The following is a 27,997-nucleotide window of genomic DNA, read 5'->3' as shown; positions in this document are numbered from 1 at the left end:
ATATCCGCCTCCGAGGCGGCGCTCTGGCCCGAGCCGCCGCTCTCGATGGTGTTCGGGAGGGGTGTCATGGCGGCCGTTGAGGTGGCAGCGGCCGGGGCCGCCGGGAGGAGTCGCTGAGCCGGGTCGGGACAAGACAAGCCGGGAGGATGCGCGCGGCTTTGACGGACGAGTTGCCGAGCCCGCTGTGCTGAGCTCGGAGCAGGAGCCGCGACCCGCAGTAGCGAGGAGAAGCGAGGCGGAGGCGGCCCCTTGGCCCGCGGGAACCGGCTGCAGGGGCCTCCCGGCAGGGCCGAGCGAGGCCCGGAGCCCTCCGAGCCGCGATGGCGTCGTGGCTGGGCGGGCTGGGCTCGGGGCTGGGCCAGTCCCTGGGACAGGTGGGCGACAGCCTGTCCTCGCTCACCGGGCAGATCTCCAGCTTCACCAAGGACATCCTGCTGGAAGGCGCGGAGGAAGTGGGCGGTAAGGGGGCTCGGGATGGGCCTGGTTCCGTGAGGGAGCTCTTCCTCTGGCCGCCGGTCCCCTCCGGACCGGCAGCGGCGGGGCCTGCGCTGCCCGCGCCGGCCGGGAGGGAGCCGATCGCGGCTTGGTGCCTTTCGCGAATGCAGCTGAATTTGCTGATTTATTCCGCTCTGTGATTTCAGAATCTGAATACACAAATATATCCCAGGCTCTAATAGCAGATGTGAACCTGTTTTAGGCTTATTATTAAGAGGTTTCTGAATTCCGTGAAGCGTTACGTTGCTCCGGAATGACAGCACTCAAACAACACTCTTTTTCCTTTCTGTTTGCTTAGTTTATCTAAACTTTCAGTTAATTAGCTGCTTTTACATCGGTTCCATAAAACTGCAGAGTTGTAGTACAGAGGTTGTTTTGCCACTGGTGTGATCTAAGTCTGACGTGTCACAGAGGCAAAGGTTCAATGTTTGTCATTGTTTTGTTTATATTTCAGTTGTGCCCAGAGAAACCTGTCGGGTTCTACAATTCCCCTACAGCCAAGTGGGAGAACATGCCCCTTGCTTTATAAGGATTGGAGGCTAGAACTATTTATCTTTAAAACAGAAAGTTAGGAAAAAAAACAACAACAAAAACAAAAAAAACCCCACTGAACACCAGAGACATAAACCGATAAAAAATCTGTTAATAGTAAGCGTAGTATTTTCTTCATATTTTTAGTAATGACTTTTGGTTACTTTAGTGAAGCAGTTGTATAATATGGTAATAAGTATCAATAGATTAATATCCCTAGTATTACCATCTTGTAACTATAAATTATTTTGAAAGTTAGCTTTCTCAAAACAGTGTTAAGAATAGAAACTACAAAGAACAGCTAAGACTTCTGAATAGTCATTTTAAATATGAAATTAAGCAATTCTACTTTGTGTACAGTCTCTCATCTATGAAGCATTGTGAAAGAATATTGTAGAAACATATGTTGTATAGACCTTGTTGGCAAGCTGATATAATGGTTCTCATATGGATGGCCTTTTTGGTGCACAGGTAAAATGCCCAGAAGAGAGAAATTCTGACAACTGTGAAATTTTTTTTTTTCACGTTTCTGAAAGACTTACTTAGAAGTGTTTTAAATTTCAAAATCCGTAGTAGTTTAGTTTGGAAAGTTACTCTATTTTCCTGAGCTTACATTCTTCTGGAGTCTTTGTTTTGCTTTTTTGGAAGATAAATTTTGAACTCACGCATTAGTGCATGAGTTTGTGCAAAAGAGATGTACAGATGTTTAGTAGTTACTTCCAGGTGTGCTTCGCTGCTGGGTACTGCTGTGAACAATGTCGGTTTCCTAAAAATTTCAGGGTAGTACATTTATATGGGTGACTAGACTCCAGGGTGTAAAAAATCTAGTGCCATCCAAGTACTCTCCTGTAAAAACCTTTAAATGGTATGTGGCCTTAACAACACTTTTCAAGTACTTCCTTACAGTCTGGGTTTTTTTAATTTCCTAATTGGTAAAAGTTTCCTAGGTTTTAATATTATCCCTTACATTGAGTGTTTTGACTCCCATCAGTTGTTTGTGGATTATGGACTTGCACGTCTTCCACTTTGCAGTTTTCATGTGTAGATTGTTTCTTCTGCAGTGCTTGAGCTGTCTCAGTTTTAAACAGCACGTGGGAAATTATGAAATCCAGTATTTACTTGGAAATTGTACTAATTTCAAATTTTGAAGTATTGTCAATGTTTCTTTATAGTCAATTAAGGATGATTTCTCGTTGCTAAAAGGAAACGTGGTATTTCTGTCCATTAAAGGTGGGACATAGGAGAAGTAAACATAGTCAATTTGAGGAGGATTGATCATTGAAATGTATCTGGAATTACGTGCTTTTTCTGTTGGATAAACTGGGATGGTAGATGTATCACGTTTTTAGAGACAGTGAGTCTTATGGGATTGATGTTTTGTTGGGTGTGGGTGGTTTGGTTTTTTTTCTGAAAATTCAGTCACTGTTATGTGCATTTAATGGAATTAATACTTGTTTTGAAACTTCGCGTGGCATTGCAGAGAAACTCAACTCTTAGGTCAGCAACAAGTCTGAAATGAGAAACACATTCAGGGACACAAAATAGTCAAGTAAAACATTTTTATCTCTCTTACTTTAAAGCGTAAATCCATACTAATCTGTTAGGGTTTTGATTTGATTTGATTTAAAGCCTAAATATGAGTGAACTAAATTAGATGCAGAAAGACTGTCTGAAAAATAATTCTTACAGTGTTCTGATAAAAACAGATTTTTGATATTTTTTGGTATTTACCTAGGAATGAACATTAAAGTAGTCTGAAGTGAGATAATTATTAATAACTGGTCTTAACAGATTGAAAGGATTGTAATTAAAATGAAAATTTTCATTTTCTTTCAGATGCAGCAACAGAACTCCACGTGTCCAATTCTAGACTCAGAGAAATAGAAAGTATTAATGCAGCACAAAAGTTTGAAGTAAGAAATTTTAGATCACTATTTTGTAATTAAAAGCAGTGCATAGGAATTGTTTTGTATGAAGTTGAAATATTGCACTGAAGTTCTTTGTCCCTGGGTAAATCCAGAAATAAGGGTGACAGTGGTGTTTGAAGGTGTCTCTGGTTTTGTGCCGAACTGCTATCACAGTTAGGAACACACATTTTATTTAGGGCCAGACATGTTTATTGGTGTATGCATGTGCTGCAAGTTTTCTTCTTTTGCTAGCTGTGACTGTTCCTGTCAGGTGGACTTGGACTGCAGCAGTAGGCTTAGCTCTGAAAAGAGTGGGCGTTTTCCCTGATCCTGTTCTCTCTCTGTTGTCCTGCTGTTTGGTCATTCTAACATAGGCTGCTTGTGCCTCTCCAAAACCACTTAAAAATCTCATGTACCCTCATGGAAAGCGACTTTCTGTGCTCTTGAATAGGACTTGTTGGTCTTGTGACTTTCTTTGTGTCTCTAAATAAACAACTTTCATGTATGCCTTCAGGCCTCAAGAGGACTGTGAAGTTAAAATACTATTTTGGGGACGTAACTGTTCCTGCTTGTCCTCTTTCTGGTTTCTTGCCATCTGCTCCTGGCTGAGGTCAGAGAGAAAACACTGGATATTAGCTCGAACTTGTGCTTTGTGGCTGTTCTTAAATTCTACCTGTGGATCTTGCTAAGATGTGACTCAGCTCTGACTTTTTTAATTCTTGGCATTTCTCTCTGGTCATCTCAGCCCTTTTTTCTGGAAGTGAGCTGGAGTCCATGCCATATAAAAGTGGAAAGCTGGGACATGTCCATGATTTTGGGCCCACATGTTGCTGTTACTGTCTGTTTTGAATGAAGTAACATGAGAAATCTGTCCAATTTAATTTCTTTGCTGTCCAGTAGCTTTGTGCTTTTCTCATTCTTTAAGGACTGTTCTAAGTTTACAAACATCCATTTCTCCTTTTTGCTAGAATGATAGACTGAAAAAAGTCTGTAGTGACTTAGAAGAAAAGCATGAAGCAGCAGAGCTGCAGATAAAGCAGTTGTCTATCGAGTACCGCAATCAGCTTCAACAGAAAGAGGTAAGACTCAGTAAAATTGGTCACTATGTCCAATAAACTTACCTGTTGTGCTGTTCTAGTGTCTGTTCTCTTCCAGTGGAAATACTGGTCACAGCTATGGCTTTTTGGTTTGTTAATGTAGACTAAGACATATTTCATCAAATCGTGTAATGCAAGCCAAGCTGCCAGGACATAGTTGAGGCAAGAGAAAACACTCTGGGAATGTCGTGCAGCTGTCAGAATTTCTGTTGTTTCTGGGATCACTGTGAGAACAGACATTCTACTGCTTTGTATTTCTGATTCAGTTACTTTAAAAGAAGGCAAGAGGAACAAATTCCCATTTGAAGCAATTATTTTGTCTTTAGGTATCATTATTTATCTTAACATGTACAATTTAAGAGAACAGAGCTAGAGTGTCCCTTTGTGATGGAAGCATCAGCTTTATAGCCTATTGTGTGAGATTTCATAGACCTCAATGAAGAAAGTTGCCAGCATGCTGAGATTTACACGAAAAGGCATTTCATTTCTGGTTTGTTCACAAATTCATGTGGGAACTAGAGGAAGCAGAACTATGAGATGTATGAAATTCTGCTTGTTAAATACAATATCAGAGTTGTTACAAGAAAATTACATGCAGCTAATTTCACTTTATTGTAAGTAAGTAAATTTTCACTACACTGAATTGTTAAGCATAAAAGAAATGTAATAAAAATAACTAGAAAATCATCATATATTGCTTAACTTTCATATCTGAATACCCTCTAATATATTTAATTTTTTTTGTATAACTGGTTAGCCTGCATATTGTTGTACTGCTTGTGTACCTTTGCTGCTAAAAAAACCTCTGTGTCTTTGTCTGAGGTACTTTATAACACTTGAGCTAAAGGGGTTGTTTTTTTCTCCATATGAGAATGTTTGGAGTTTTTTTTCTTTTTTAGTGAAAATGATCTGTTATGTGTGCTGGGGGTGTTGTTTAGTTCACATTTCATAAGGCCACAAAGGGTAAAAGTAGAGTGTATTTTGATATTATTCAAATAATGCATTTTATTTTGTATATCCAGGTGGAAATCAGCCATCTAAAAGCCAGACAGAATGCACTACAGGAACAACTGCAGAAAGTACAGACAGCTGCTCAGACTGCTCAGTTGGGAGCTGGTGTTTTGCCAGCAGCCACTGCATCAGCCTCCTATGTTCCAGAGGTCAGACATTCCTCAGGTTTTGAAGGAGATGACATGGATTTTGGAGATATAATCTGGTCACAGCAGGAAATAAACAGATTGTCCAATGAAGTTTCCAGGCTCGAATCGGAGGTTGACCACTGGAAGCAGATTGCAGTGGTGAGTGGTTTCACTTCTACCCTGCCCTTCCCTCTCCCCTCCAAATTATTGTTTTCATTGCATTTGGTGGATTTTTTGAAAGTTCATGAAGAAAAATTTCAAGAAGCAACATGTTATGGTGGAAAAGCTGAATTGGGCTGTCACATCACTAAGGACACATTCAGTGACTACCTTCCAAATGCTTTTTTGTGATGCTTGTATGCATGATTTGTCAAGTTAGGTAAGGGATTTCATGAAAATTCACCTAGAATGCTACTTCAGGGTTTTGTTTTTGTTCAGCCTTTCAAAAAAGTACTTCCTTCCTCTTGGTTATGTTACTGATTTTTATTGACAGCACAGTACTGTTCAAAGTAATAGCTGGATACTTGCATGCTTTTATACTTTCTCTTCTCCCAGTCCTTGATATGTCAGTTATAATTCATGGTCTGTTGAGACAAAAATGGATATAACCCTTCAAGCTGCTGCTGATGTGAGTTACCATTTTTCTGGTATAGCCTGATTTCAGAGGTATACTTTTCCCATGTGAAAATACTCAAAACCAAGCAGCCCTGTTGTCTTACTATGAGCCATAACACCCCCACTCCAAATTTTTTCCATTATGTGTAGTAATGTAATAATAAAAATCCATGAAAAATTAAAATGTTTCAATTAAAATGTATTTTTTTAAAAATCAGCATTACAGTGGATTTTTATTTTGCTGCGTGTTAGCTTTGTTGTTTTCTACTTTTGAGTATCAATAGAGGAACCACTTAGATAAAAATTACGTGTATTTATCACATTTTTCATATGGATATGTTGTTTGGGTTTTTTTAGTCTTCCAAAGTACAAGGCGCAAATGATGCTGAACAAAGTGAAATATGCAAACTACAAAATGTTGTTAAGGTAAGATGACAAACTAGTCTTCTTGTGCTTTACTCTTCATGGTTTTGCATATGGGCACATGACTTGTAAATATTTTAACTAACACTATTATAACATTATTAAAAATGCATGGGGGCATGTAGTAGCATAGCAACCCTTCAGTCAGCAGTACAGTATTTTAAAACAGTTACTCTGAGAAAGGGTATTTGTATGATTTGATAATTACAGTATGTTTGCTTGAAACATTGACATTAGTACTTACAAGGGCAAATCACTTTGTGAAGCTGTTCATGAGTTATGAGACTGTATTTTAGATACACAGAATAATTTCTCCCTTCTCAGACACATGTTGCCTTTTTTGTTGAAGGTGCAAAATCTGGATTTTACATGTCATCTTAGAAAGTTACTAAAAATGCATTCTCGTGTATCCACTTTGTATGTAAGACTTGTAATTGATTTACATTGGTTTAATATTTGCTCTTGTGGAGAGTATACTATTTGTGTAAACATGTTTTTAAAAGGAATTTCTTTCCACATGTTTAAAAAACCCCAATCAACAAAGATCAAAAAACCTGACTTCTGTGAGAAATCCTTCAATAAATCCTTTAATCAGACTGGGGAAAACTTCTTTCTTTTGTATTGTATTATTTCTTACGTAAGAAGACACTGTGCTGTATTTTGCCATTTTGTTTCTCTGATGATATTTTTAGGAGCTCAAACAGAAATTAAGTCAAGAAATAGATGAACATCAGCATGAGCTGTCAGTATTGCAGGATGCCCACAGACAGAAGTTAGTAGAGATAAGTCGTCGACACCGAGAAGAGCTGCGTGAATATGAGGAGAGAATTGAAGAACTTGAGAATCGGTTACAGCAAGGTCTCTGTTACCACATGCTTTCTGTTTCATTTTATGTAGAGTTAATTTGGGTTAAAGTGTTGAATATGCATGTAGCAGTACAATATATATCAAATACATGATGTTTAGAATTTAAATTTCAATTTCAGTTCAGCTTCATATTTAAGACACATGTCCCATATCTTTTATTCACTCTGGTTGGCTTGAGCACTGGAATGATAGCATTTCATCTCTGGCATGTATCAATCTGGAGGGTCATTTTGCATACATACCAATTGTTGTGCTCTGAATTTTGTACTTTCTGGGTTGGTTTTTTATCTTAAACTGAATATGGGTAGGGATAAGACATACTGAATTGAAGATAACAAAGTAACAGGACAAAAAAATAACTTTTGTGAGAAGTACAATTGGGTTACTTGACAAAGTGCCAATTGGGTTACTTGACAAAAGCTCAAAGATTGAGTGGTAAGACACTGCAACAAGTTGCCTAGAGAAGTTCTGGATGCCCCATTTCTGGAAATGTTCGTGGCCAGATTGGATAGGACCTTGAGCAACCTGATCTAGTGGGTGGCATCCCTGCCTATGATGATGCAGGTGTTGAAACTAGGTGTTCTAAAGGCCCTTCCAACCCAAACTGTGCTGTGATTCTATGTGCCATAAGGGCCACACCTTAGTGCGTGGCATAACTACAGTGTAGAGGCTCAGTAGTTCCCACAAATAACTTTTTGTTGCCTTGTAAGTATTTCATCCTCCCCCTAAATATAGTCATGCCAGTTAGGTTTTCTCGAGAGGCTTCTTTGCACAAATACATAAGCTTTGCCTGTAAACCTCTGTATTTACCTGCTAAAACTTGGACTTCTAGAGAGTATATACTCTCCTTTTGGAAGGAGAGATCTATTCCCTTCCTGGAAAGATGGGAAGTTGGTTTTTTTTTACAGCTTCTCTAACTTTAAAGGTAGCACTGATAGGGAATTTATTCCTTAAAATCAGATGCCTGTTAAGATGTAATATGTTTTTTCACTTCACATACATCCACCAGCAGGACTAATTTAAGAAAGTTGAAGGTAGAAGTCCCTTATCTTTTATATTACCACTTATCTACAAAATAAATACTGCTAGTGGCTTTTGAAGAACTGGAGTATTTTATATTTTTATTTTGTTTATTCTATCTGACAACATAATAGGGACTAGGGCAGGGTCAAGTGTTTGAGCTGACACAGAAGTGAATTCACAAGTAGTGTGCTTTCATTTAACTTTTTTTTCCTGCACTCTTCTGATGATGCCTTTTTGTACTCTCTAACTTCTCTGGAAATTATAGAAGATTGTACAGAAATATGAATGTCAGTATAGTATGAGAGTATGATGGATCTGTAAAAAGGTTAATTCTGAAAAATGTTTTTCTTCAGTTGAAAACCTTTGTGCATCATTTAGCAAATTATTTGGAGCAAATTTTTCTCTGTAACAACTATCTGGCAAACCTTTGAAATGTAATTAATTAAATTATAAATTGATTTTGCATCAATCTGAATTAGATGGGATTTGATAAATTATTCTTAGAAAATTGAGAGATTTCAAGTCCTGATAAATTAGATTGTCATCTCCTCACCAAGAGAGGTGGGGATCAAGTATATTCTAATTAAATTGCAAACAAAAAATATATCTGTCTTGCAACACTTGTATTTAAAATTATTTTGAGCCACACATGTGAAAGTATTCAAAAAGCTACTTTCCTACCAGTAGTATGTATAGCACAGCTTCAAATGTTAAACCTATTTTACCAAGCTTTCTGTTGATGATGACCATGTCTTAGTTTTAGTCTATCTCCCTCTGTCAGGAGAAGAGGTGAAAGAAGAGGAGTAAAAGATCTAGAGTGATGGTTTTGGTTGATATTGCAAATAATCTCTTTTGTCTTTTAGATGGTGTGAGCACTGATGCCGTGGATGATCCTAAAATTACTGAACAGAGAAAAAAAGCTCAGAGTCCAGATGGAGGACAGGTGGAAGAGTTGCAGGTTGTAAAGGACCTAGAGGATGAAATAAGAAAATTAAATCACAAATTATCTTCTGCCAAAGCAGAAAACAAAAATCTTCTGAAAGAGCAAGAATTTGCAAAGCTAGAAAAAACCCAAATAGCACAAGATTATGAAAAGCTTAAATCTGACTTTAATGCACTTCAAAGGTCTGTGGCAGAGCAAGATGCTCTCCTGAAAGAACAGAAGCAGCTCCAGTCAAAGACATCACTACCACAAGATGTTGTCAGCCTACAGCAAGCATTGTTAGGTACTAAGAATATTTTTTTAGTATATTTTCACAAGTTTTCACTTCTAAAACTCAAAATTTATTTTATGAATTTAAAACTGAATATGACAATATGTACCTTTAAAGTATTGCTGTTTTAGAAAAGCATTGTCCATTGAAGTAAGATGAAGCAGAAAAAAGAATCCTGTTGGGACTAGTGTGGTTGTCATAGGGGTTTCTGATTAGGGGAGTGATCATGTCTGCCAACTGTTTGGTAGGGATTTTTTCTTTAAAAGTAGGTAAGCCCCAATAGAATTGTTTGTTTAAATTCAACAACTACATTTTTGTGTGTGTGTATAAAGGTACTCAGTTGCTAATATGTTCTCCTTAAGGAAACACTAACATACCTGTTTAAGAAACATATCTGTAGGTAGAAAATATTTTAACATTTCATAACTGATAAACTCTAGTGCCAAAGTCCCCCTAATGTGGGATGCGTTGTGAAAGTAATACTCTGCTTTGAGGTGGTGACTTATGGTATGTTTGAGTCTTTTGTGGCACTGATGCTTGTCATCACAAAATGCTGTGAAACTGTTCTCTTCAGAGCAGCAGAGTTCTGTTTTGGTAAGGTGGGGAAATGTATTTGTTTTATTGTTGTTTGAAAAGTAGTAAATTATCTATTTGATTTCATTTTCCTTTATAGAAGCAGAAAATGAAATAGCAAGACTTTCCAGTTTAAATCAGGTAAAGCAATTTCTAAATTTTTTGTTGTTGTTTTTTGGTTTTTTTTAACATTTGCATTTCTACATAAATAACACTGTAACGTAAAAGGAAATAATTGTAGTTTAATTCTGTAATTATCTGTGGAATTTATAGAAACAATACGTTTTTGCTCATGAAACTCCACAGTGTATTCTATTAAGAAGACCATTCAAGTTCCACCCATCTCATTGTTGCCTAGAAAGCTGTAACATACGTTTTCAAAGTACTAATAGTACATTCTGTAAAATATGTCATTTTCACTTCTGCTTTAGCATGTTTTGGCACTTGCCAGTTGTGAAATATTTCTCTTCTTTGTAGTACTCATCGTGATACTGCATTCCATCTTACTGATGAAGGGAAGCAGTGGAACGTATCACACCTTTAGTTTTTGGTGGTGTTGTCTTGGTCCTTTATGAACTCTCAGACTTGAGAGATTCAGTTTATTTTACTTTGTATCCAGTAGTATTTTTCAACTGAGTTTTTCTGTGTTTTGCATGCATTCAAGAGTTCCCATGGCATTGTTGATAATGATGTTAATTAGATGCCCTTGATTAAAACCTCTGTCTCACCATGCAGCATGCCATGTTTGGGGTGGCTCCTGCAGGTATAATAGTTTATCGCAGCTGTCAATCCATACCTCAGAGGTGGATATAGCTTCTTACCATATCATGGCTTTTTGTGCAGAAGTTTATGCACTCTTAAACCAAGTGATGAAGAAATAAATATAAATGTATGAATGGTAGAGAGAAATACTTCCCAGCAAAGAAATTTTAACTGGAGTAGTATTTATGCAGGGTTAGAGATTCTAATGTAATTTCCGCAAGATAAAGTCTGATATTTACAATTTTTTTTTTTTGAGGGACTTGAGAAGGAACTGACAAGTGCACAACATAAACATGAGAATATTCTTTCTTCGAATACAGAGGATCAGAATTCAGAAATAAATCAGTTAAGACAAGATTTGGAAAGGAAAGAACATGAATTAGATGAAAGTGTTGCTGAAAGGGAAACATTAATAGCAGAGTTGGAAGAACTGGACAAGCAGAATCAAGAAGCTACTCAGGTAATAAATACTACAACTAATTACTGAACTGCTGAATAAATGCTTTGAATTCTGTGTGTGTGTGTTTGTCTTTTAAGTTGATCTTTGAACATAGCAGGGAAATATAAATTATCTTTTGAAGCCTAAAAACAAATACTTGGGGCCAGTATTTCTCTGTATCTACAATCTCAATGTGAAATTCAGAAGTGCAAGTAAAACCCACTTGTTATAGACAAAGAACTAATACAGTGTGTCAGCTATCCATAAGATGTTACTTTACGAAGTCTAGTTAAATAGTCCCTGATTTTTCATTGCAACATTTCTGATGAAATTTATCCTGGTAATATTCTGATCTGTCTTATGATAGTATGCATTACAATGATTTTTGAAACTTTTTCTTCTATAATTTTTAATTATGTTGAATATTTAAGTTACTTTATTGCAAGTTCTTTATAATACAAGCATTTGTGGAGTAAAAAAGTCACCAATTTTATGTAATCAGAATTAAATTATACCTTTTTGTCAGAGTTCCAGTATATTTGACCTGTAAATTTGAGTTGCAAGCCATGTATTTTCAATTTTATTGATTTACCAATGAATCACCTATGAAATGAATCCAAAGTTTAAACAAAAAGTTGAAAATAGAATATACAGATAACTTAAATGTAATGCTGCTCTTTTTTAAGCAATGCATGTTTGCTGAATTCCAAATGTCTTGACAAATTCTGACAGTTTTTTTTTTTAACCAGGTCTTTTTTTATTTCTTCATTTAAGTAGTTAAGGTTGTTTTAGGGGTGGTGTTCTTTTTTTTTTTTTTTTTTTTGTAGTGAAATGTAATCTGTTCTTATTTGATATTTGGTTTTAATTAATTTAGCATTGACTAGTTGATCCTACTTGCCAACTTATGTTGGCAACTAAGAAACATTTTTTTCCTCTCAATTTTTTGTTGTTTAGAGGATAGAAATGAATGAAATGCATAGTTCAGCTGGTTTTGCTACCCTAATGAATTCTGCTTTGTGTTCATTTCCAGCATATGATTACACTGAAAGAGCAGCTGTCGAAGCAACACACAGAAACTGATAGTATCATCAAACAGCTGAAACTTGACATAGATTGTGAAAGAAAAAAAGTATCAGAATTAGAAACTGAGAAGATGAAAGCTATTAAAGAGTTAGATAGTCAGAAAGAAAAACTAAGCCACTGTTCATATGCACTTAATGATTTGCATGTAACTAAGCAGCAGCTACAAGACAATATTAAAGATCTTCAGGAACAATTAAGGAAAGCCCAGGAGTGTAATTCACATAGTAAAAAAGAAATTGGAGAGTTGCAGCAGAGACTAAAAGAAAAAGAGGAGGAACTTCGTGTATCCTTGAGCAAGTTAACAGAAAAAAGTAATGAGGAATCTAACTACACTTGTCAAGATCTGATTCTGAAAGAAAGAGAAGTAGAAATTGCAAAACTACAGAATGATGTTTCAGAAAACAAACAAATAAATGAAGATCTACAGACATCTCTGTCTAATCTCAGAACAGAAAATGGAAAGCTGATAGCAGCCATTGAAGAACTAAAGCAGGAGTTAAGTGATGCAATTTCTGAGAAAAAAAAAGTTTATCTGGAAAAAGACACTCTAGTGGAGGCTTTGAAAATGGAAAAAAGGCAGTTAGAGAGTGAATTAAATGAGACCGAGAAGAGGCTTCTGGAACAAGCACATAACTATAAGCAAACTATTGAGGAGTTATCAAAGGCGCGTAGTATGGACACCACTGCACTGCAGCTTGAACATGAGCGCCTGGTGAAGCTTCATCAAGAGAAAGACTTTAAGCTTGCTGAGCTTAAAAAAACCGTTGAGCAGATGGAAATTGACCATCAAGAAACAAAAGAAATGTTGACTACTAGCTTAGGAGGACAAAAGCAGTTGACAGATCTCATAAAAGAGAAAGAGGTATTCATTGAAAAATACAAAAATCAAGCCTTACAGGCAAAGCAGGAACTTGAGGAATATATGAAAGTTTCAAAAAAGCAGGATGTCTTAAAACAGAACTTGGAGGAAAAAGACAGAAGTCTTGCAGTCATGAAGGAAGAAAATAATCATTTGAAAGAAGAAATTGAACGGCTTAAGGATCAGCAAAGTAGATCTACACCTGTGGTTGAGCCTAAAACTTTAGATATTATTATTGAACTTGAAAGTGAGGTAACACAGTTAAAAGTGATAAAGAATAATCTTGAAGAAGAAATAAAAGTTCACAAAAAAACAATAGAAGATCAGAATCAAGCAACAGTGAAACTTCAGCAGTCACTGCAGGAGCAGCGAAAGGAAATAGATGAGTCCAAATTGCAGTGTCAGCAAATGAATGTCACACATGAAAGACTCTTTTTAGAAAAAGATGAGGAAATCAAAAATTTGCAGAAAACAATTGAACAAATTAAAACTCAGTTGCACAAAGAGAGACAGATTATTCAGACTGATGCTTCTGATCTTTTTCGGGAAACCAAGGTTCAGACTCTTAATGGAGAAAATGGAAATGAAAAACATGACTTATCTAAAGCTGAAATTGAAAGACTGGTCAAAGGTATTAAGGAAAGGGAGATGGAGATTAAGCTGTTAAATGAAAAGAATGTTTCTCTAAGTCAGCAAATTGATCAGTTGTCTAAGGATGAAGTTGGTAAACTTACTCGGATCATTCAAGAGAAAGATTTAGAAATACAAGCTCTTAATGCTAGAGTTTCCTCAGCTTCCTACAGGCAGGATGTTATTTCCCTTCAGCAGCAGCTGCAAGCTTATGTTCTGGAAAGAGAACAAGTACTAGCAGTTCTAAGTGAAAAGACAAGGGAAAACAGTCAGTTAAAAACAGAGTATCGTAATATCATGGACATGGTCGCTGCTAAAGAAGCAGCTTTGGTGAGGTTGCAAGAGGAAAACCGAAGGTTATCCAATAGATCTGAAAACAGCAGTCAGGACATGTCTAGAGAAACTATTCAGAATCTATCCCGTATCATTCGAGAAAAAGATATTGAAATAGATGCCCTAAGTCAAAAATGCCAAACCTTACTGACTGTCTTGCAGACATCCAGTACAGGTGAGGATAATGGGGCAGGGGGTGTGAACAGTAACCAGTTTGAGGAACTTCTGCAAGAACGTGATAAACTAAAACAGCAAGTAAAGAAAATGGAAGAGTGGAAACAACAAGTAATAACCACTGTCCAGAACATGCAGCATGAGTCAGCTCACCTCCAAGAAGAGTTGCACAGGCTGCAAGCACAAATTTCAGTTGAAAGCGATAGTACTTCAAGGCTGCAGGTAGATTATAATGGCTTGATTCAGAGTTACGAACAGAATGAGAAAAAGCTGAAAAGTTTTAGTCAGGAATTAGCACAAGTTCAACACAGCATAGGACAGCTTTATAACACTAAGGATCTTCTCCTGAGCAAACTGGATTTGGTAACACCCTCTGTGGTAACAGCTGCCACCGTTTCACAGCTTTCAGGTGTTCAGTGCAGTCCTCCTGAAGCAGTCAGTGAGGAGTCTAAACTCCTTCAAAATGAGTTAGAACAGCTGAAAAAAAAGTTACAAGAAAAAGATTCAACTATCAGGATTCTTCAGGAAAACAATCAGCGATTATCTGATTCTGTTGCTACAGCATCAGAGATTGAAAGAAAGAGTCAAGAAGGAACTGAATCAGAGATGAGACAGATCAAAGAGAAACATGATGTGTTACAGAAGTCACTAAGGGAAAAAGATATATTAATTAAATCTAAAAGTGATCAGTTACTTTCTGTGAGTGAAAATCTTAGTAACAAAGAAAATGAAAATGAGCTTTTGAAGCAAGCTGTAACTAATCTAAAAGAAAGAAATTTAATTTTAGAAATGGATATTCGAAAACTGAAAGAAGAAAATGAAAAAATAGTTGCAAGGTGCAGGGAAAAAGAAACGGAATTCCGTGCACTTCAGGAGACTAATATGCAATTTTCAATGATGCTGAAAGAGAAGGAGTTTGAGTCTCACTCAATGAAGGAAAAAGCTCTTGCTTTTGAGAAGCTGTTGAAAGACAAAGAACAGGTATGTACGTTCATACTTATGACTATCTCTTCAAACTAGGCAAGTTCAAAATAATATGCTTCCTGGATATTTTTCTGTGTTGCAAGGCCATAGATGTCCTGCCCTTTTCCTTGTTAGATCAGTTGTATCTTTACACTCTTCCTGGCAAAGACTATGCCTCTGGTAAAATTGTTGGCCATGTTTGAAGTATTGGTTTATGTCTTCAACAGGGCAAGACAGGAGAATTGAATCAGCTGTTAAATGAAGTTAAATCAATGCAGGAAAAGGCTGTTACTTTTCAGCAAGAGAGAGACCAAGTCATGGTAGCACTCAAACAGAAGCAAATGGAGAGCAGTGCCCTGCAGAGTGAGGTACCACCAAATAATTTATAGTTGCAAGAAATAAATGAAAAAATAATAAGAAATTGCATCTGTAATATTTTTTTATTATTTTAGTATCAATCACTTGTAAAAAGCACTTAAAATTAATACACTTGCAGTGTTCTTCAGTGGATATGTGTTACCTTTTTTTACTTAATTTTTTTTTTATATGAAGTGGCAGTCCAAGCAACTTAAGGTATGTTTTACACAGGTGCAGCATTTGCATGAGAAGGAGCAGCGCCTAAATCAGGAACTGGAGAGGTTGCGGAATCACCTTTTAGAAATGGAAGACTCATACACCAGAGAAGCTTTAGCTGCAGAAGACAGAGAGGTCAAGCTAAGAAAAAAGGTTTTGATTTTGGAAGAAAAACTTGCATCCTCATCTACTGCAGTGGAGAATGCCAGGTAGTCTTAAAATTCACAGTTAACTAAACTGGTTCTGATGCCTCTGTTATACTGAGCTGCTGTCCTGTAACATACTAAGCACCTGAAAAGACAAATAGATACAATCTTTTATTACTCAGAATCATGAGGGTGATTTGAAATATACTTGGCTACTGTCAAGAATTTAATGTATTTCTCCTTTCAGTTGCAACTGTTGAAACCTTACATCATCAGTGGTGCTTAGAACTAGAAAAAAAATCCTTAACCCATCAATTTAGCTCTGTGTTGAAGTTCGAAAGAGTCTTATTTTATACACTTCAGTGCACAGATCTGCATTGTCTGTGACTGCTATGCCTTGTGAATTCCTTTAAAGACACATACACATTTGTTCTTTGTGCCCGCTACCATGGAAAGTATTCGCTGCTGAGAACTTCCTTCTTCATAGTGTAAACATATAGAGCAAGATGCACTGAATTTCTCATGGGTAGCAGAATCTGGGAGGCTAGAATATTTTTGCACAATGGGAAATTAAGTGGAGCATTCGGTCGCTAGTAAGTAGCAAGATACACTGAGTTCTTGGAGACTGGATTTAAAAATAAAAACTGGTAAAAGACCTTTCGATTCATAGTAATTGAAGCAGACAACTAGGAAGACACAGATTTGTTTTTTTTAAAGATGCTGTTATAATAATTAACAAAAACTAGGATTTTTTCTAATGCATTTCAAACAAAATAAGGTAATTGGGATTTTTTTCTTTGACAGTCAAAATTTTGTTGCCAGGCTTCTTTTAAATCTCTTTTTAGGTTGGTTTTGTTTGTTTGTTTTTAAAGAGGAATTGAGGGGGGAAAATACTATAATTTTTATAAATTGAGCCCAAAAATTTTGCTGAGCTGTGTTTTGGTGGGATTTCATTTTCACTGTGATAACTTCTGTTATTTAAGTAATGTATCTTGTTTCCATTAAGCCATCAGGCTAGTCTGCAAGTTGAATCTTTGCAAGAGCAGTTAAACCTAGTTTCCAAGCAGAGAGATGAAACCATGATGCAGCTGACCATCTCCCAGGACCAAGTGAAGCAGTATGCACTGTCTCTGGCCAACCTGCAGATGGTACTAGAGCAGTTCCAACAGGGTAAGGTTTGTCAAGAAATAACAGAGATTGCAACAACTGTGGAATAGTTACCATATTTTGCTGCTTTTGAATTATTAGTTACCTCATTTCCTTTTTGATAGCCTGAAGTTCAGAATCTGTTGTCTATTAGAAAACTTCAAAAAACAATTATGTGAAAACTGTTGATCAATATCACATTTATGGAATTTGAATTCCAACTCTACCTTGTGAAGACCAGATATGATAATGCTGACGTTTTCCAATTGCATATCCCAAGAAGAGTTACATGTTGTAAATTAAGATAGTTTTGTTTTGTCTCTTATTTTTAATTCTTTAGAAGAAAAAGCTATGTATTCAGCAGAGCTGGAGAGACACCAAAAACAGAGTGCGGAATGGAAGAATAAAGCAGAAAACCTAGAAGAAAAAGTTGTATCACTGCAGGTGGGCTGAATAATGAAGTTGAACCTTGTGAAACTAAATTGTAGTTCTTCACTGAGCAAGCAAAGTAGCATTTTTCTGCTGACCCTCTATTTTCTGAGGGTGTTTGCAATCCAGTTATTTGAAAGAACAAGTAATTGCAGTCTCTTCATCTGTTATGTCTGATGTGTGTGATATTAGGGTAATTGTGATAGTGATCTCCCTGCTTCTCTTTTTTTTCCCTTTCCTACCCTCTGTATAGGTGAGTTTAGAAGAGGCAAATGCTGCTCTGGATGCAGCATCCAGGCTTACTGAGCAGCTTGACATCAAAGAGGAGCAGATTGAAGAACTTAAGAAAGAAGGTAACTACATTTTTTTCATTTCTGCTTAAAATATTTCAAGCAGCTGAGGAGACAATGTAGTATTCCTAGAAACTTACCAAAATTCGTATCCTATGAGAGACTAATTCTGTGCCACATTCTGAGGACTTCCTTGTTTATAAAGCAAATATGAAAAAGTATATTTACCTTCTGCTAGAGATCTTTCTCAAAAGAGCCCCGTAGAAATGTTTTGGGAGTTTTTCCCTGTAAATACCAAGACACTTGATTTAGCTCTGTAAGTGTCTTTTTTAAAAGTTGGTGAAATGCCAAATGTTGTCAGATTTTCTAAAGTAGCTACCATATTTGACATAGATACAGAAATACACTGAGGTAAAAGTATTTAATTGGTAGGAGATGTAGAGGCAGCAGCTTTTGCACAGATGTCACTGCCATCTCTGCTGGATGCAGTGGTAACTCATGCTTTGAACATATGCAACTAATCATTGCTACACCTTCATAAATTATACTAAGTCTTACTCTTGTAACAAGTGATGTTTTCTTGAAGCATTCTTGCTTATGATAGGTGGTGTCAGATGTCATTTGAAAATCATTAAGATTCCAGCAAGATCTCTACAAAAAGCAGTCTATTGCTTTTCTGCTAGATATTTGAATGTGTACTTACTTAAATTTAGTTCTCTCCAAGTGTAATTTGGCATCCAGGTGGGCATCATAGAACTGCTCCCTGAGTTCACATATGAATTTTATAAGCTAAATTAAAGTTCAAACTGCTACATAATGTACAACTACTGATCTGTTTTTCAGTTGACTGAGCTGTATATCTATGTCTCACTACAGACATTCACAGCAAAAGCTCACAAGCCCTGGATTGAAATTAACTTTGGCATAGGCAAATACTGCTCTTTAATGGGAAGTTCTTCATTACTGTTTATTTTGTTGTTAAACCCTTGCTTAAGAAAGCAGGAGGGGTTTAAACTCAGAGAAAACTAAGTATCAAGCAGTGTTGTATTGGCAAGCAATTTACTTGATAAAAAAAACTGAAATGGAATTGCTGCATAAAGGAATCAGCACTTTAATGTTATTGTAGAGTAAATAATGACTTTTATAGAAAAAAGATAATACTTCATATTCTCTATTTATACAAGAAAACATAAAATGTCTTACTGCACATTGGCGAAATACATTCCCAGACACAGTTTTGTTAGCCAAATCTTTTGAAGGATTTCTTCACGGATTTTTTGGCAGAAGAAGTGATTTTAATGGAAGAGTATAAGATGTACCAGATGCAGTTTTCTGGATTGCCATAAATGGTTAACAAATTATTGGAGACTGTAAATGTCTGGTTTACAGCAGTCCATGCTGAATTTTGGCTCAGGACCTTTTTATTACTTAGTCTTTTCATACACCCGAAGTACATGTTTAAGTCCTTTTCAGCTGTAGGATTCTATTTTAGAGGGAAATGTTCCATTTAAAAAATATTTTTAATGATAAAGTTGTATAATCACTGTGGATGGAATATAGCTGTCTAGTGGTCCTGAAAAGTTGATCCTCTTTGATCTAAATTTTCTTTTCATTTAAATTATTAACGCTTTTCATTTTGTTTAAATTATTAATACTTTTGTTTTAAGATCCATCATGAAGGAATAAATGAAATGAATAAAAATTGAAAAAGCAACTCCCAGTTGTCTTGCTTTGTAGAGAAATAGCAACTGTGTAGAATTCAGTTGAAATTTGTTTTCAAATGCTGCTTGTTTATCTTTTTGTGGCATTGGTAGTATAAGACTCTTTATTCCCTTCTCTTCTGTGGACATGCAAATAACAACTTACTATTTATGCTCCTGTAGCTGTATCATTCTATAATTTTATTACCTAGGTTTTCCTTCAAGTATTGGTGTCCTATTTAACCATCTTTACAAAGTAGCATAATTTTAAGTAAATGTAAACCTTGAAACCATGGATTAATTCTCCTGTGCCTCACCCTGGTGTGTTGAGAGAGAAGTGCTGAAGAGCAGTCACGTTATTGGAATGGGTTTTGATGCATATGGATGTAGTTGTTACAAGATGCATTGTTGTATAATACATGTTTTCCTTTAGTTTTTAACTTGCTTTGAATGAGGAGCTTACCCTGTGTGTTCCTTGAATAAGAATTTCCCCAGCATGACATTAGTTTGTTCTATTCTGCACTCCTTAAAATTCATATTTGTGAAGTAAAATGTTTGCATAAAGGTGTGGAGTATTTGAACAGGGCATATTAGGTTGCATCCATTTCACAGACTGGCGCTTTGATGTGTATATATATGAAATCTCTGTGTGAGTTCTCATGGAGTTAATTAATTAGCATTAATTGAGATCCATGTTTTATCAACATAGTTGTGGCATGCACTTATTAAAGGTTGAAAGTTGTGGAAATGAGTGGAATTCTTTTCATGCACCACAGATTACTTGAAGGTTGTTAAAGTTCATAGAAGTCGTTTTTCTTACTTTTAGAAAGAAAATTAGAAATTAACTGTGAGATAGTTAAAAATGCTTCATTAAAAAGCCACAAAAGATGCACTTTTGTTTTATCTAACATGAGCCCAAAAACTGTTAAAAACTAAAGCTGATCAGCTGTTTTTCCAAAGGATTTGGAGGTAAGCATTACACCTCATGAGGAGAAAGGAGAAAAAGTTTATCCCCTCTGCTTATATCTGTAAGGTAGACTTGGTCTTCACGTGGACAGTCCATTTTACAGTATATTTGTCAAGTTTTTGTGTGTGAATAAAGCTTAATTGTACTTTTATTAGGCTTCAGAGGTAGTATGTTGCAGAAGCCCAGTTTGGTGAGAAATGACACTTTTGCCATCTTTATGGTCTTAGGCCACCTCATATTCATTGACTTAGAATTCTGGCCTGCTTATTCAGCTTGCAGGCCATGATGCCTGACTGAAGTGTTTGCCGTTTTTCTCTCAGTCTTGTTTTTGGTTCATGGTAGCTGTGTGATTTCATCTCTTCTATTCATGTTTTTGTTCCCAAAAGGAGGGGTAATCTTGTATGTGTCTGCCTCTCTTGCTAGTATACTGAATTTGGAAGCACAACACTGTTTCTATGATGCATTAGTGTGTCCCAGCATGCTGTTTCCAGGGCTTGCATCAGTCAAAGGAACGGGAAGGGTCCAAACAGAACAGACCCTCAACAAGCTCCTGATGTTGCTCTGCTAGCCAGTAATTCATCTGGAAACTTAAGAACTCCTTGGTGCTTCAAAGGAGCAGCTTGATAATAGGAATACCTGGGCTTGGATAATATTGGAGGTTATGGACAGAGATCAAAAAGACCTGATGCCAACATGGAATTTAGTCATTATGGAAAAGATTGCCACCACAGGCCTACAGACCTTGCTGAAGAGTTTCTTTCTAGTTCTGTATTATTTAGATAGAAAAGAGCAGTTCATCAGACCTTCTGCAATGGATTTATTTAAAGTGTGTGGTCCTGTATTTCAGCTTTGAGTATCATTCCTGAAATTTCAAGTTGTGGTTTCGAATAGCAAGGACTTACTAAGTTGATGCCTTTTTTAAAAAATCACATCGATTTTATGGCTTTGTTTTTTATTTAAAAGCACCATAGCAATATTTATTAAGGTTTGTATTACCGATCAGTTATTGCAATGTTTCAAAGTTTTTGTTTCTTTTGCTGTGACATTACATTTATAGGTGAGATCAGAAGAGAAATGTTAGAAGATGTACAAAATAAATTAATGAACCTTATGAACAGCACAGAAGGGAAAGTGGACAAGTAAGTCTTCAATGAAAGATTTGGTCTAAGGTTTTGGGTTTATTCCTCTCAATGTACAGATGTGTCACTCACAGTTGAAGATGTAGTAGAGGACTGTACTTCTGTATGTTGCCTTGTAATTACACTTTTATTATTTTGACATTTTTCAATTGCTTGGTGGTTGCAAATAGTCATTTTGATTAGTAAAACCAATAGATAGTGACTTTGGCTCACTGATGTGTTTCTTAAGTAGAAGTGCACTTCTGAAGCATGAGCTCTGCAAATGGAGATAAGAGTTCTTAATGAACATATTTTGTAATGTTCAGGGTGTGAACAATAAGCCTTTTCATGTGTGTGCATCACCTGGATGTCATGTAAATCTCTTCCTTGGTCCTTTTTTTTTTCTTTTCTACCTAGCAGAACTGAAACAGGGATAGGCAGATGAGCTCCCCTGCCCCCTTCATTATGTCTTGGTTTGGGACTACACAGAGCATTCTTTTTAAATACTCTGCTGAATCAAGATCTTAGAACAAACATTTTCCCTGACTGTAGTATGTACATCCAAATTTGCTCATGTTACCATTCAGTTTCACCTCACTGCATACAACATTGCTAATTCTGTCCAAATCCACACTGCTTAAGAAATGTAATAACTTAGAGGAAATTGGTGAGGTACCCATTAGTTATTGTATTTGATGTGTTTATTTATATTACTGTAAATTAGGCAAGACTATGAGGAATAGATGCATCAATATTATGGTGTCAGCTGTTACACAATAGCAGCTTGTATAACTACCTTCATTTATTCTGCAGACTGTTGATGAGAAATCTCTTTATTGGACATTTTCATACTCCAAAAAATAAACGTCTTGAAGTGTTAAGGTTAATGGGAAGTATCTTGGGACTGAAAAAGGAGGAACTTGATCAGGTAATACTTTGCAGAAAACAAGGCACTTTTTTTTTCTTTCCTTTTTTTCTTTTCCCTCTCCCTCTCCTCCCCTCCCCTACCCTCTCATACCCTTACCTGAAAATAGAATCACTTGCTGCTGAACTAAATGTCCCTGCACATTTTGCAGGGAAAGTGTGTTTTTTCTTCTTTTGTGTCACCTTTTTTTTGGTGTGGGGCTTGTAAATGTTTTCTATATTGTGATCTTAATCTTTTTATAATATTGTTTTAATATGGTGGATTTCATTTTGCTGAGGAATGCTGATGCAGAAAGGAAAGGATTTTGTGCTGTTGTGTAGAGTAGCTGTAATGTATCAGTTTCAGAAAAGTAAGCCTGTTATATATGTACCAGTAGTTATTTTGAAAAATTTGAGGCTTATGGTTTCAAATAAAGAGGCAAGTTTTCAGACTGCCATCTCTTTGGGAGGTGGAGAATATGGTTTTGACAATAATAAAAATTTGTATTTATCTCTAACAGTGACACATTATATGGCATTGCAGCTCATATTAATTCACTGTCTTTTATGTGCTGCTTTATTTTTGTTGTTTCCTAACTTTGTTTTCCTTAAATACTTCTCTAGTTACTATCTGAAGAGCAAAGAGGAGTTACAAGATGGGTGACTGGCTGGCTTGGTGGAGGACCTGGGTCAAAGAGTGTTCCCAGTACACCTTTGAGACCAACTCATCAGAACATTTTTAATAGCGTAAGAAATAATCATTCATTCTCTTGGTTTGAGTGGAAAAAGGGGGAAGTTGCGTATTAATGCCCATGTTTGGTTCATTAGTATATTGAGCTGCATTTACTGGTGCTGCTGTATCTTGCCTTAATTATTTTGTGCAACTGCTTTGGCAAAAGGTTTTTTCCTGCACTAAGGAAGTATTTAGACATTGAAAATTACACAGTGATAAATCTTGTCTTCTAATACAGAAGACAATTACTATTCCACGGGTTCCTGGCATCAGTCTTCTTACAGTATGGACTTCATCTTGCAAACTATGAATGCTGGAAGGTGAATGTATGTGAGAGTATGGAATTACACAATTTTCAACAGTATAGAATACCGTGACATTGTATTTTGATGACTGTGTTCCCATATGTCCTTTAAATTTCAATTGAAAAGCTTTTTCAGCTGCTGCAGCTAGTGCCTCTTATGTACAGCGCATAAAACTGATATTTTAAGTTTTCAAGTAGTGTAAAGCAACAGATCTCATAGCATGATCCATGGGAGCAGTTTATCTATGGAACTTTCCATTTTGCAGGCCAGTAAATAATGTACTCAAGGACCAAGGACTGAGGGATTAGGGTTTTTGGATTGACTGGTTTTTTGCTCAGTTGAGAATGGATCCCTGTAAATCATCTTCAAGTGTAGGGATTGTTTTTTTCTCCCTAAAATAGTGCAGGCACACAGGCCACTAAAGGACTGTGGTCTGATTAACTGTAGAAGTAAAAGAGAAAAATAAATGCTTTTGTGTGAATAGGACAGACTTCACTAAGCCAAATTTTATCTTGTCCTGCTACCGACACCTTAATCATTCCATGCTTCCTTTATCTGGGATTCTTTATGAAATAAAACATACAGGGGCTTTAAGAGAAAAGATTGGATTTTATGTGTTTCTGGAAGAGAAATTGGTTGAGCAAAGACTAAGGAAATACTGTTATGTCAGTAATAGCATAGAATTCTTGAAATAACTGGCTTAAATGAATAATGGAACCATGGTAGAAGTATGTGTGTTATCTTTAGAGTTTATCAATTTTATATAAATGCCTTTAGTGAGACAACAACAAAGAGTGTATTTTGAAAATAAATTTCATTGTTACCCACTGAGGACTGCTTAGTACTAAGTGCAAGTAAAAAATTGATTGCAGGTTGTTGACAGCGTCTTATGTATATATGCATTTTTTATTTAGTGCTTTTCACCAGAGCATCAGTGAAATATAATAACTAGTAGCTTCTTATAGTCTTTTTCAGAACTGTTTGTGAAATTCCTTGAAACTGAATCTTGCCCAAGCCTTCCCCCGCCCAAGCTCTCTGTTCATCACATGAAACCTTTAGGAGCAGCAGGAACTGGTAAAACTAGCAGTACTCCACCCAACAGTCAAATGCAAGGTAACATTCTAATCTTTACACAGAACATAAATAACTAAAGGTGGAATTTTCAAGAGGATTTTAATGCTTCTGTGCTTCCTCACTTGTAAATTATGAACTTGATTTCTTCTCCCTAACCATGTCCTACTTTGTCTTTTTTTTTTTTTTAATTCTTCTCCTATCTCGCCTTCCCACTGATCTATACCTCACTTTCCAAACTCTCAATACAGAAGATTAGAGAGACCAAATTCTCTTTGATATAGGAAGCATTTAACAGCACCTGTTAGAGCCAAACGGTTGCTGTGTAAACAACATCATATGGTGTAGCAGTGAACCCAGTCCTGATTTTCAGCATCCCTGTTGATCAGCTTGTGTTGAAGTGAGTGAAGAATGCAAGTAATACAACTTTGCAGTGTCTCTCTGGTGTGTAGAACCTGGTTGCTCAGAGAGGACCAAAATAAAATCAGTTAAGTGTATGGCCTGGTATGAAATCTCTGTAAGCTGTGCAGGAGTGTTGATGTTTTCTAAGACAGTGAACAGTTTGGCTTATATTATGCATGTTAAATTAATGTACTTTTGTCTTAAATAATTTAAAATTCAAATCTTCAATTTATCTGGTCCAATTTGTTCTTAATTTTTTTTCATGTGTTTAAGACTTCACCTTAATATAGGCCTACTGGTTTGCAGAAGCTTGTTTTGTTTGAAACTTAGCTGTAAACTCAAAAGAAAATTAAAACTAAAAGCCCTGAACACCACACCCCTACATGCACAAAGAGAGAGAGAGATGCTAAAAAACCCTCCTCTTTCAATTCACCTAAAGTAGTTGGATGATACAAAGTGCTGTTTATTCATGGGGGTTTTCTTGGGGCTGACCCTGGGGAAGCTGTGCCATGTGTTGGGAACCCTTCCTGTGCTCTGCATTGTAGTGCATGTGCCCTTACACCTCTGCACAGTGCCAGAGTCAGTGTGACAGATATTTCACGTCTGGCATTGCAAAGGTGAAGTGAACTGCAAAGGGTGTTCATGCTGCCTGTCAGATGTGCACGTTTTCTTGGGTAGCTTGAGCTGTTACAGACTCAAGTTTGGTAGTGGACTTGGCATTGCTGGATTAACAGTTGGACTTGACTTTAAGAGTCTTTTCCAACCTAAAGGATTCTATGGTTCTATGAGAGTAGTCAGAGACAGTCAAAGTCTTTGAAGGTGTCTACAGTCCATGGCAAGGAGATTTTCAAGGACTTACATGTTGCAGAAGTAATAAGCAGTTTTAGAATGCGTCTCTGAACAAATGCTGAGAAATTGGATAGATTTAGGAATGCTTTTTAACAAAGTGTTTTCGTTGTTGACTTGGGTTTTTCTATATTCCAGATTCTCCAGTCTCGGGAATGGGTAGAAGACCAGATGCAAATCCATTTTTAGCGCCTCGATCTGCAGCAGTGCCTCTTATAACACCAGCTAGTAGTTCTGGACATCTGCTTATGAAACCTATTTCTGATGCATTGCCTACTTTTACACCACTGCCAGTGTCCCCTGATGCCAGTGCTGGTGCTGTATTAAAAGACCTCCTAAAACAATAGATGACCTTGTATCAGTACGATGATAGCACTTTAAGGAAAATGAGAACACTATGTTGTATATAATTTATCACAATGAGGCCTTCTGTAAAAAGTGACGTATTTGATTGCAATTGTATCTGGCTTTTCTTGTACTTACAAACTTATCAGTGCTTCAGAAATTCTAATGGTGGAATGAATAATTCCCTTCTGTATAGCAGGCATTCATTTTGGGTGTGGGTTAAATATTTAACTGAGAAAAAAAATCTATCTTGTTGCTGGATTGTCACAAGACAAATTAAAGGATTTTTAAACCTTAGGTATACTGGGTTATTTCAGATATGCATAGACAGAATTAACTCTTTGGTGTTGAGATTTGTTTTTCCATATAAAGGATCTGCCATCTATGTTCAAGAACCAGAACTAAAAAAAATTATTTAAACACCCAATTAACGGTGTTTATTTAATGTACTTTTGGACATGTATCTCTTATTTACAAGTTTGATTGCATTTGGGGACAATTTGAGGCACATTAATCTCTTTGCACAATGATTTGTTGTACCCCCCCAGACTAACAACTGTTTTCAGCAGTCAAACCCATCAGCACCAAGGAGTTAACTATGGAAGTGAGGCTTCACAACCATGTGAAGAATGTATAATTTAGCAGATGATACATTCACATATATAAAGACACTGTGCTCTAATGGTCCAAGGTGTATATATGAGAGACTTTTTATCTTTCAAGATTTTGTAGATCCAAATATAGACTTAAAGCTTGAACACATGTATAGAATTAAAAGGGAGGAAGGTGCTTGCTTATCTCAAATGTGTAAATAGGTCTTTGTACAACCAAGGCCAAAGTCAATTATTCTGTAAATTTTGCTGTGATAACTTGTACACTTTGTTTAACAGGTAAAGAATGAAGTTGCATACTAAAGAATAAGAGTCATCCTCATAGTGAATCTGAGATAAAACATCTTCAGTTTAAAATGTGTAATTTCTGTGTCTTTTTATATGCCTCTCCTTGTTAAGTCAGTGTTAAGATAACTGTTGTGCAAGTTCTATATTAGAACTGTCAACCTTCTTCATTTTCATTAAGGTTCTGGATAAAATTGTTGTAAGAGTTATATTTAAATAAAACTAATTAGTGAACTTGTACAAAATCAACCAAAATAATGCAAAAAATCTTTGCATTTATTTATATAGAGGTCATATAGTGAATTTTGTTTATTGCCTTGAAACCTAGCAAAGGTTTTTTTATTTGCTGTATTACTTTAAGAGCTGTTTGAAACCCTTTTCTCCAGTATAGTAATGTTTCATGGAAGACTTAGCAAATTTGTAACTGGATTGACCTGCCATATTGGATTTTGATTTTAAATTTTTTACCCGATTATGGACAATTTGGCAATTTGATTTCTGAAAAGACAGCAGCCACGTATTTACCAAAGTAAATTTTCTGGTATGTAATAAATGTAATAAGAATCTGAGATTACCTCAGCTGAGAATATTGCAGTTAGATACTTCAAATGTACATCTTCATTTAAACTGGACTGGAACAGCTACTTTTTTTTCTATATAGCAATTGAAAAGTGAAATCAGATGGCTTCTGTGCAATCTCTCTTGGTCTTGTAGTCATGTCTGTTTAATGATACATAGCTGCTTTGCAATAAAATTGCCTTTTGGTGAGCCAAAGCAGAAGGAAATGGTTAGTTTTTAAAAATTATGTGACTTATGTGTTGTAAATTACAAATGGAGTCATGCTGCTCATAATTCTCTGAAGATACTAACTGAGCAGTTAACTTTTTTAATGCATTTTTTTCTTGAACTGCAGAGAACTTAATATGTACACATTTCTCTTTCAGGCAGCTTTCTAAATTCCAATAAAGAAAACATAGTAAGACCATTTATTTCTGCATGC

General features: G+C 36.3%; 1 protein-coding gene across 2 annotated transcripts; it reads left to right on the top strand.

Annotated features, from left to right (window-relative positions):
- The first annotated feature begins 35 nt into the window (after positions 1-35).
- Positions 36-27,982, top strand: TRIP11 (thyroid hormone receptor interactor 11). Of its 2 annotated transcripts, none has more exons than XM_038139884.1 (20): positions 36-459; positions 2,863-2,939; positions 3,902-4,012; positions 5,053-5,328; positions 6,142-6,210; positions 6,900-7,065; positions 8,961-9,323; positions 9,985-10,025; positions 10,915-11,106; positions 12,116-15,145; positions 15,355-15,495; positions 15,716-15,909; positions 16,853-17,016; positions 17,333-17,436; positions 17,675-17,774; positions 21,436-21,517; positions 22,310-22,424; positions 23,024-23,146; positions 24,403-24,550; positions 25,895-27,982. In XM_038139884.1, the coding sequence occupies exons 1-20, from the start codon at positions 321-323 to the stop codon at positions 26,101-26,103; spliced, it is 5,844 nt and encodes a 1,947-aa protein (XP_037995812.1). In that variant the 5' UTR covers positions 36-320; the 3' UTR covers positions 26,104-27,982. The 2 variants fall into 2 exon arrangements, with proteins under 2 accessions (XP_037995812.1, XP_037995811.1); XM_038139883.1 differs by having other exon boundaries at positions 10,903-11,106.
- The last annotated feature ends 15 nt before the right edge of the window (positions 27,983-27,997 follow it).

The sequence above is a fragment of the Motacilla alba genome, chromosome 5 (genome assembly GCF_015832195.1).
Source record: "Motacilla alba alba isolate MOTALB_02 chromosome 5, Motacilla_alba_V1.0_pri, whole genome shotgun sequence".
In the NCBI taxonomy this organism is placed as follows: domain Eukaryota; kingdom Metazoa; phylum Chordata; class Aves; order Passeriformes; family Motacillidae; genus Motacilla; species Motacilla alba.
This window is presented reverse-complemented; position numbering and strand designations above follow the sequence as displayed.